The sequence below is a fragment of the Micropterus dolomieu genome, unplaced genomic scaffold, assembly GCF_021292245.1.
Source record: "Micropterus dolomieu isolate WLL.071019.BEF.003 ecotype Adirondacks unplaced genomic scaffold, ASM2129224v1 contig_8748, whole genome shotgun sequence".
NCBI classification, from domain to species: domain Eukaryota; kingdom Metazoa; phylum Chordata; class Actinopteri; order Centrarchiformes; family Centrarchidae; genus Micropterus; species Micropterus dolomieu.
Window position 1 is genome coordinate 21,876 of NW_025737734.1, and position 10,456 is coordinate 32,331.

Sequence of the window (10,456 nt, forward strand, 5' to 3'; positions counted from 1 at the left end):
TGTGATATTCTTGTCCTTTTTTGTTTTTTATCTGTCTTTTTTTTTTTTTGTCCCCCCAGCTATATGTACCTTTCTATCTTTTATGTGTTGTATGTTGCATTGTTAATACTTTAGTACTAATAAAGAGAGGAAAAAACAAAACAAAAACAGAATGCCATCCTTTCCTCTCTTCCCTTTTTGAAAATCAGATTTTGGTTTAATAGGCAACATTGTGATCAGTGTGTTACTGGCGCATCTACTTACTGCAACTAAACACCGTCACTGAGAAGCGCGCTGAGGCAGGACCAAACCATTTCATGCAGATACAGGGGGGTGGTCGGTCAATATGAATGTTTACTTTTTGGTTAACGGGAACAAAAATATATGATATATATATATAATATAATTGTATATTAGTTTTTGGGGCCCCTGTCAGTCAGGGGCCCTTGGAATTGTCCTAAGTTTCCTCCCCGGCGCTCCTGGTCCACAGTAAGCACTTCCTCCCAGCAAGCTGTACTTTCCCATCTTCTCCTGCCTTGTTGTAAAGAAGCTGGAAGACCTCAACATCCCGGCATCATGAACTCTTTGGGCAAGTGAAGTTTTCTTTTCTTATTTGTAATCCTAAGCACAGTTCAGTTATTAAAATGTACGTTATACGCATCACATTTAGCAGACTAATATTCTAAGTTACATAGTAAAAATGTAGATTATAGTTCACTTTCAATATTCTGAAGAGCCCTCGCCCTTTGTGTAGGACTGACTAATTGAAACGCAGTCAAAAACGTGTTTAACACAATTAAATATGCTGAATGTTTCTATTTGTTCTTTAGTGTTTTGTATTCTGAAAGAGCCAGTACAACAACAGTTCTCCCGGAGGTCTCCATTTTGGTTTGTTCCCAGCTCTGACTTCAGAGGTGATGTAAATGTAGCGCGGCATTAAACCCCGTAGTTTCTGAACGTGTCGCGTGGCCGAACAGCAGCAAATGCGACACACTGTGAGGACGATTGGACATTTAATCAAAATACACACGCAGATTCCTGACTTTATTAGCGATACCATTTATGTTTATTTTGCTGTGTTTTTGTGCTGTTGACGTTACTTTGTGATGTTTCTTTATTTACTTTAGAAAAGTATCTGGGTTTTTCTACGTTGTAGAAAAAATCATTCCTAGAGAGAAATGGTTCTCAAAGAAGGGGGACCGGAAGTAAGTGCCAACTTTTTCCGTTACGTACCACGTGCGTCGCCGTGAGATGCAGCCGGAGTTCAGCAGCAGAGCCTGCATGTGAGGATAAACGTGTTTAAGTGGACTCTGTTTAAACTTTAAGACTCATCGCTAGCAGGAAGTAGTCTGCGTCTTGTAATGTAATATGAGCTCGGCCTCACAGTCGGAGCAGCTTCCATAGAGACCAAACTGTTTTTCACGGAGCCAAAATGTCCAGATAGAGCTGCCTGAATAGACTCCGGGCTGTTTTCTTTATAAAGCTTTGTGGACAACGCAAACTACTGGACGCTGTTTTCAAGCCTGAAGTCCGGTTACACAGAGCAGGTTTGTGCACTTTACTTTGTATTTTGCTGGAGCTCATTTATTTCCTTTATATCATGTTGAGTTGTTTCATCTTCAGAATCAGAAAAGCTTTATTGCCAAGTACTATCTTACACGTACGAGGAATTTGCTTTGGTGATAAGGTCCTACACGTAGACAAACCTACAGTTGACATAAATAAATGTAGAAATATAACGAATAAACAAATGCAAGTTATATAAGAAAAATAAAAGAATAGAGAAAAATAATACAACTATTTGCAGAGAAAGAACAGCGTGGCAGATTTTACATGTGGTTTCTTTTGTGCATAAATATTGCAATGGGAAGGGGTATATTCGACAAAATAAAAAAATAACAACAATGAACAACCAATATCTGCAAAAGGCAAGGTTTGTACATGATCCTCATCCTCAACAATGCATACCTTTTTAATGTTGATCTAAAAGTAACTAGCGTTAAAGCTGTCAGACAAATGTGGTGAATTAAAAGTATGAAGTTTCATAACATGCAAAAGTACTTCAAACTTGTACTTTACTTGAGTACAGTATTGAAGTACACATTGGCCCGCTCGATTTGGAGAAAAAGTCATGTTGCGATTTGTGATATAATGGTATCAAATATGGCACCGTGAGTCTACTTGCTTGATTATGAGGGAAAATGTACAAAAAACTGCATTTTAAAAAGTGTATTTCTCAACTTGAAGCGACAAAGTTAAACCGGCTAAAGAAGAAATACAGTTTTTGTCCCACCACCAGGCCAAAGCCCTGCTCATAATCTTCTAATGTTCCCCATGATTTATTTGTGGCGGCCTGCTACAATATCAACGCTGACTGCCACGTGTTGATTGTTGTTAATCATGTATTTCATAGAGCTGGTACTAAATGACATCTTCAATGGTGGGTTCACTGTTGCCCTGTGGTTGTAAAATATTCACTGTGTCAGCGTCTTGTAATGTAAAACCAGATAACACAAGATTTTCAGCAGCTTGCAAGTTATGGTGACGTTAATGTTACCAGTGTAAATGGTGGGTTTGCATATACAGGTGTATGCCACATTGGTAAGCCAGCCAAAAAGCTAAAGCCACATTAAACCGTTAACATTGCCCTTATTTGCTCGTCAAACTGTTAAAAAAAAAATGTTTCTTTGTCACACAATAAATAACACTCGTTTGACTGATATTTGAGGGTTCCCTAACCCATCGCTCTTTGAATCCTTTCACCTCTTCTTTGAAGTCAGCATACCTGATGGCGAGATGCTTTGCCAAGATGGACCACATCTGGGCTTGCTCTCACTGTCTGCTACGTAAGCAAAATAATTCTATAGTTCGCTCCATGCATTTGCAATCCGTGGTAAAGCAGCGTCAGGCACGACCACTATAGCCGTGTTTCCACTACTTTTCAAGGAACCTAAAGGCTCCTTCAGCCCATTGTTGTGTGCATTTCCACCGTGTGTCGGAAATAATTAAACCAGAGCGGACATGTAAGACTAAGTTGTCTAGCTCCTCTCCTGTGTGACGACGTAGAGTTGAAACCTTGTAGTTAGAGCCATAACGGCTCTGCCAATAGTTATAACCAATGGCGACTGGTCATTTGGGGCAGATGGGGCATAGCCAAACAAGAACAAAAATAACTGTGCAAACCAATTATGTTTTTTATTTAAAAAGAGATTATTATTATTATTATAAAATATTTCCTATAAATAAATATAGCATCTTCCTAAATTTAATTTCTTTGTGTTAGGATTAAATTCCATGTTCATAGATTCCTCCCTGCCTTGCTGCTTCAGACGACGTTCTCCCGATTGGTGTCCGTATGCCGTAGCATGAGTGTGGGGCTAGCCCCTCTGTCGCAGATATACATTGTACTTGGGAAAATCGTAATGCGCATGCTCAGAGTATTTCTGAATTCAGTTTAGATCACACAAATTTAATGACAAGTGCGGCTAACTGCCCGTAGCCCCACTACAGCGTAATTTCATGTTTCAGAGTTGATTGGCTGTCTGTCCAGCGCCAACATTAGTCGGCAAGAAGAGTAAGGGAAGCTTTCTTTAGCTATACTTAAGCCAGCTAACATGAGACAGAACTGAGTGTATTTCATACTTTAGCACAGGTTTGAGACCCTTGATTTGAAGGACAAACTGGAATTAAAGTGTCTCAGCGCCCACTAGCCAAGGGATATTGTCATCACTCAAACTGCTGGTAAAAGCTACTGTGGATTTAATTTAGAGTGGTTTTCGAGGACTGTTAGCGATGGCTTCTCCTTCTCCCTCTCGCTCTCCTACTATTGAGAAACCATTTTGAGAAACGTGAAGTTAGTGAATCCAGCGGCTATAGTTAAGTGCATCCCTGGGGCCAGAGCGGGCGACATAGTCTTATTTGAAACTGCTGGCTAAGGATAAACGTAAATACAGTAAGATTGTTATTCACGTTGGCAGTAATGACTCCCGGTTACGCCAATCGGAGGTCACTGAGATTAAGGTTGAGTCGGTGTTTCACATATGCAAAAACGTGTTGTGTAAAAAATTCAAGACTTGGGCCAGATAAGAAAGCTTGAATTTTTCCCAACATTTTTATTACCAACAAAAAGTGACACCAATACAATAGAATACAAAAGTTTCACAGAGATCGGCACAAAAGTTTCACAGAGATCGGCACAAAAGAGTTTATTACAATAAAGGACAGATAAACCCGTACAACATCCCTGCAGGTGGGAGGATGGAGTCAAACCTGTGGTCTGCAGACAGCCATATATCCCCCTCTGGGCTGGTTTGCACCCTCCTCTCCTTATGGTGAACTTCTTATCCTCTGCTGCCATCGCTTACACGTATTGTTTCACCAATTTAACAGTTTTTCCAGCTGTTTATTTAATACTGTGTTTGCTGTCTTTCTATATTTTTTTGTTACCGGATATTAAGTTCTCCATTATATTTCTACTTCAGTCTCACCGTATTTTTTTAAAAGTTATACATGCATAAATTGACACACAATTACATTTCTTAAAAAGTTAATTCAAGAGTAGCATGGGTAATGCTGTATCTTTCATTAATGCTTGGTTTCTTACAGTAATCTTGATGTAGTGCTGACTGTATCTGCTACCTTTCTGTTCATCCTCAATCTGTCGTGAAAACAGTCAGCAAAAATTCCTTCAGCAAGTTCACTCAAAGCTCACACAGGCTATAAGCATCAGAGATTGGAAGTTGACAATCAACCCCTTAAGCCGTAACATGTAGTCTTAATATCAGCAGACTAATACATCAACAGTTCCTCTTGTAGTCATAACAACAATAGATCACAGTAGAGCAGTTCCTGCAGCCTCTTCTGCAGTCATAAAACTACAGTAAATAAGAGTTGAACAAGGCGTGCATAGTCAGTGTCTGCAGTCAATGCTCCCACTCAAGGATCTAACCATAATGAGCTTGTTTCTGTATTCATGACTATAGTTCAGCACTTAAAAATAAAGACGACAAGGCACATCTAGGTAAAAAGATTAAAATAATTAAGGATAATCACTGATGACTGTTTTTGTCTGCACTGCTCCCCCTCTCTGTGTCCTAGGCATGCCCTCTGCTGATCATGCTATTTTAACCATAACCTAAGTTTGTGGAATAAGCTGGTGTCTTTTTTTAGAGAGAGTACATTCCTACTGCGATGGAATATATTGATGTATGTTTTGTGGGGTGAAAAGAGGAGCTGCAGCAATGTGCAGTATGACAAAAAATATGGTGTTTTTTGAAAAGGAAACCATGTGAACCTGTTCTGATACAACCCCTAAAAAGGATTATGAACCTGAAAATGAGCATAAAACCGCCTCTTTAATATAATCCATTTAAGAAAAGGTATTATAGCCCACATACAGAACAGCTTTAAATATCGGCCTGTTGTAAGCTTAGAAACTATCCAAATAATTTTCAAAATCATAAATTCTCTCTTTTTCAAAATCTGCTTCGGCCCCCAGCAGCCCATATCGTTCCGGCTCTATTATTTAGTAACATCCCTATTGGGGCAGAATTTCCCCTCGGGGGGTCCATAAAGTATTTCTGATTTCTGATGAGCAAAATGTATGAACATCAGATTTGATAAAACGATATGCTTGACCACTAAAAATTGCTTTTTTGAAAAAGAAGATGCACATTGTCCCCATACCCAAGAGGCTGGTGAGATTAGTTACATGGCAGTATCTTAAAGATGGAATCATGAAATTCCTGTCACACTATTCTCTCATAACAAATTTAAAAACAAAGTGGATAAAATGATCAAGTTCCTAAAAGAACTCCAGCACAGAGAGATAAACACAAACATAAAAAGCAAGAGTTTGGTAGGTCTGGAAACAGAATGAGCTGTCACAAGCACTGATAAAACATTTCCAGGCAGTGAATCAAGGTCAGATCTTGGCTGATGTTGGAGCCAGAGGAAGAGACTGTAGTCCCTTTGGTCCTCAATCACTTCCTGTGTTTGTATTCTGAACTTCACGGTAAAGACATTGAAACAATTAAAATGGACTGTTGGAAATGATGAGTACAGTCACAGTTTCTTAGTTCCAAATGTGTTTTACAAAATGTGCGTCCTTTCTCCACACATTTAGGAAAGTAGTGGTGACAGTGGTTTAAATGTTAACAGGAAGTTTTTCTAAAATGTGTATGCGTTTCATTATTCTCCAGACATCCAGCTGCTGGTGAGTAAAGGAGAGGTTCCCCCTGAACAGCAGGAGTTGAGGCCCACCATGGACCAGGAGGACCCACCAGAGCCCCCACTCATTAAAGAAAAGTGGAGCCACAGTCTGGACCAAGTGGACCCACCAGAGCCCCCACTCATTAAAGAGAAGAGGAGCCCCAGTCTGGACCAGGAGGACTCCCCAGAGCCCCCACTTATTAAAGAGAAGAGGAGCCCCAGTCTGGACCAGGAGGACCCAGCAGAGCCCCCACTCATTAAAGAGAAGAGGAGCCCCAGTCTGGACCAGGAGGACCCAGCAGAGCACTCACTCATTAAAGACGAACAGGAGGAACTCTGGACCAGTCAGGAGGGAGAGCAGCTTCGAGGGCTGGAGGAGGCTGAAATCACCAAGTCCCCTTTCACTCCTGTGCCTATGAAGAGTGAAGAAGATGATGAAGAAAAACCTCAGTCCTCACAGCTTCATCAAAGACTAACTGAGCAGATGGAAACAAAAACTAATGGAGATGACTGTGGAGGACCAGAACCAGCCAGGAACTCAGATCCAGATGGACATTTTCAACCTGAGGTTGATGACAAGATGTCCCACTCTGAACCTAAGACTGATGACAGTTGTGATTGGGAGGAGACCAGGGAGCCTCAGTCAGGTTCAAACCCTCTGCAAAGCAATGAAGTACCTCAGCAGGAACAAAGTGGACTTCAAACACCAGAGCCTCCACACATTAAAAGAAAGTGGAGCTCTTGCATGGACCAGGAGGACCCACCAGAGCTCCCACTCATTAAAGAGGAGTGGAGCCCCATTCTGGACCAGGAGGACCCACCAGAGCCCCCACTCATTAAAGAAAAGTGGAGCCACATTCTGGACCAAGTGGACCCACCAGAGCCCCTACACATTAAAGAGAAGAGGAGCCCCAGTCTGGACCAGGACGACTCCCCAGAGCCCCCACTCATTAAAGAGAAGAGGAGCCCCAGTCTGGACCAGGAGGACCCAGCAGAGCCCCCACTCATTAAAGACAAACAGGAGGAACTCTGGACCAGTCAGGAGGGAGAGCAGATTCGAGGGCTGGATGAGGCTGAAATCATCAAGTCCCCTTTCACTCCTGTGCCTATGAAGAGTGAAGAAGATGATGAAGAAAAACCTCAGTCCTCACAGCTTCATCAAAGACTAACTGACCAGATGAAAACAGAAATTGATGGAGAGGACTGTGGAGGACCAGAACCAGCCAGGAACTCAGATCCAGATGGACATTTTCAACCTGAGGTTGATGACAAGATGTCCCACTCTGAACCTAAGACTGATGACAGTTGTGATTGGGAGGAGACCAGGGAGCCTCAGTCAGGTTCAAACCCTCTGCAAAGCAATGAAGTACCTCAGCAGGAACACATTGGACTTCAAACACCAGAGCTCCCACACATAAAAGAGAAGTCCAGCCCCAGCATGGACCAGGAGGACCCACCAGAGCCCACAGACATTAAAGACGAACAGGATGAACTCTGGACCAGTCAGGAGGGAAAGCAGCTTCAAGAGCATCAAAGACTAACTGAGCAGATGGAAACAAAAACTGATGGAGAGGACTGTGGAGGACCAGAACCAGCCAGGAACTCCAATCCAGATGGACATTTTCAACCTGAGGTTGATGACAAGATGTCCCACTCTGAACCTAAGACTGATGACAATTGTGATTGGGAGGAGACCAGGGAGCGTCAGTCAGGTTCAAACCCTCTGCAAAGCAATGAAGTACCTCAGCAGGAACAAAGTGGACTTCAAACACCAGAGCCTCCACACATTAAAAGAAAGTGGAGCTCTTGCATGGACCAAGAGGACCCACCAGAGCTCCCACTCATTAAAGAGGAGTGGAGCCCCATTCTGGACCAGGAGGACCCACCAGAGCCCCCACTCATTAAAGAAAAGTGGAGCCACAGTCTGGACCAAGTGGACCCACCAGAGCCCCCACTTATTAAAGAGAAGAGGAGCCCCAGTCTGGACCAGGACGACTCCCCAGAGCCCCCACTCATTAAAGAGAAGAGGAGCCCCAGTCTGGACCAGGAGGACCCAGCAGAGCCCCCACTCATTAAAGACAAACAGGAGGAACTCTGGACCAGTCAGGAGGGAGAGCAGATTCGAGGGCTGGAGGAGGCTGAAATCACCAAGTCCCCTTTCACTCCTGTGCCTATGAAGAGTGAAGAAGATGATGAAGAAAAACCTCAGTCCTCACAGCTTCATCAAAGACTAACTGACCAGATGGAAACAAAAACTAATGGAGATGACTGTGGAGGACCAGAACCAGCCAGGAACTCAGATCCAGATGGACATTTTCAACCTGAGGTTGATGACAAGATGTCCCACTCTGAACCTAAGACTGATGACAGTTGTGATTGGGAGGAGACCAGAGAGCCACAGTCAGGTTCAAACCCTCTGCAAAGCAATGAAGTACCTCTGCAGGAACACAATGGACTTCAAACACCAGAGCTCCCACACATAAAAGAGAACTGGAGCTCTAGCATGGACCAAGAAGAGGATCCACCAGAGCCCCCACACATTAAAAGAAAGTGGAGCCCCAGCATGTACCAGGAGGATCCACCAGAGCCCCCACACATTAAAAGAAAGTGGAGCCCCAGCATGTACCAGGAGGACCCACCAGAGCCCCCACACATTAAAGATGAACAGGAGGAACTCTGGACCAGTCAGGAGGGAAAGCAGCTTCAAGAGCATCAAAGACTAACTGACCAGATGGAAACAGAAACTGATGGAGAGGACTGTGGAGGACCAGAACCAACCAGGAACTCTGATCCAGATGGACATTTTCAACCTGAGGTTGATGACAAGATGTCACACTCTGAACCTAAGACTGATGACAGTTGTGATTGGGAGGAGACCAGGGAGCCTCAGTCAGGTTCAAACCCTCTGCAAAACAATGAGGTACATGGACGTGATCAGGAATGTAGTACTGGAACAACATCAAGTAGCTCCTCTGAATGTGCAACAAGCTCTGGCCACAATGGACTCCAAACAGGAGTGAAACCGTTGAGTTGCTCAGTTTGTGGTAAAACCTACCTCCGGAAGAACAATTTAACCTGTCATATGAGATGTCATTCAGTAAAAATCATTTACAGCTGCTCAGTTTGTGAAAGAAATTTTATTTCTGAAAGCGTTTTGTCCAGACACAAGAGAAGCCACACAGCGGAAAAGCCATTTTGTTGCCCAGATTGTGGTAAAAGGTACAGCTTGGAGAAGGTTTTTATGACTCATATGAGACTTCATTCAGGAGAAAAGCGTTTTAGCTGCTCAGTTTGTAAAGAAACTTTTCCATGCAGAGGAGATCTTGGGAAGCACATGGAAGACCACAAAAACAGGAACAAAGGATACGGCTGCAGTGTTTGTGGCAAAAGATTCTCTAGGTGGTCCCAGCTCAATAGCCATCAGTGTGTTGTTTTGGAGGAGACAAGGAAACCTCAGTCAGGTTCAAAGCCTTCACAAAACAATGAAGTACCTGTAAGTGATCAGGAATGTAGTACTGTAAAAACATCAAGTAGCTCCTCTGAATGTGCAACAAGCTCTGGCCACAAACCCAATGATGTACCTGTAAGTGATCAGGAATGTAGTACTGTAAAAACATCAAGTAGCTCCTCTGAATGTGCAACAAGCTCTGGCCACAATCCCCAAACAGAAGAGAAACCATTTCGTTGCTCAGTATGTGGTAAAACATATGTTCTGGAGCACACCTTAAAGAAACATATGAGACTTCATTCAGAAACACAGTTTTACAGATGCTCAATTTGTAATCAGACTTTCATTACCGAAAGCAGTGTGTCCATACACGAGAGAAGCCACACTGTGGAAAACCCCTTTAGTTGTTCTGTCTGTGGCAAAGGATTCACACTAAAGCAAGAACTGAGGCGACACATGAAAGCAGGGCTGCACTTAACAGTTGTTTCTTAATCCGTAAATCTAAACATTATTTCTGTCTTAGTTCATTAAAGGTGGAGTAAGTTATTGTAATACAATACATGTCTTTTTGACAGATTTAGTTAATATCTCCTCATGATCCGTTAGCTGTCCGTTCTGTGTGTGAACGATGAAAACAGATCCGGTGTACTCAGCCATTTATGGTCTGATGTGCCGGCTCTTGAAATCTCGTCCTCTCAGCATGTTGGCTTTAAGTTCGCTTTTGCAGCTGCAACTGTAATGACAGTATGCTAAGATACAAGTTAGCTAACGTTAGTTACATTAATTTGTCATGTAATTGGACTTGTCCAGAGTTGCTTA

General features: G+C 42.8%; 1 protein-coding gene across 3 annotated transcripts; it reads left to right on the plus strand.

Moving 5' to 3' along the window:
- Positions 1-497: 497 nt before the first annotated feature.
- LOC123965140 (cell surface glycoprotein 1-like) lies at positions 498-10,450 on the plus strand. 3 transcript variants are annotated; one of them, XM_046041706.1, is made up of 3 exons: positions 498-568; positions 6,180-9,694; positions 9,785-10,450. In XM_046041706.1, the coding sequence occupies exons 1-3, from the start codon at positions 556-558 to the stop codon at positions 10,127-10,129; spliced, it is 3,873 nt and encodes a 1,290-aa protein (XP_045897662.1). In that variant the 5' UTR covers positions 498-555; the 3' UTR covers positions 10,130-10,450. The 3 variants fall into 3 exon arrangements, with proteins under 3 accessions (XP_045897662.1, XP_045897660.1, XP_045897661.1); XM_046041705.1 differs by lacking the exon at positions 498-568 and adding exons at positions 850-974; positions 1,107-1,526 and having other exon boundaries at positions 6,180-10,450; XM_046041704.1 differs by having other exon boundaries at positions 6,180-10,450.
- The last annotated feature ends 6 nt before the right edge of the window (positions 10,451-10,456 follow it).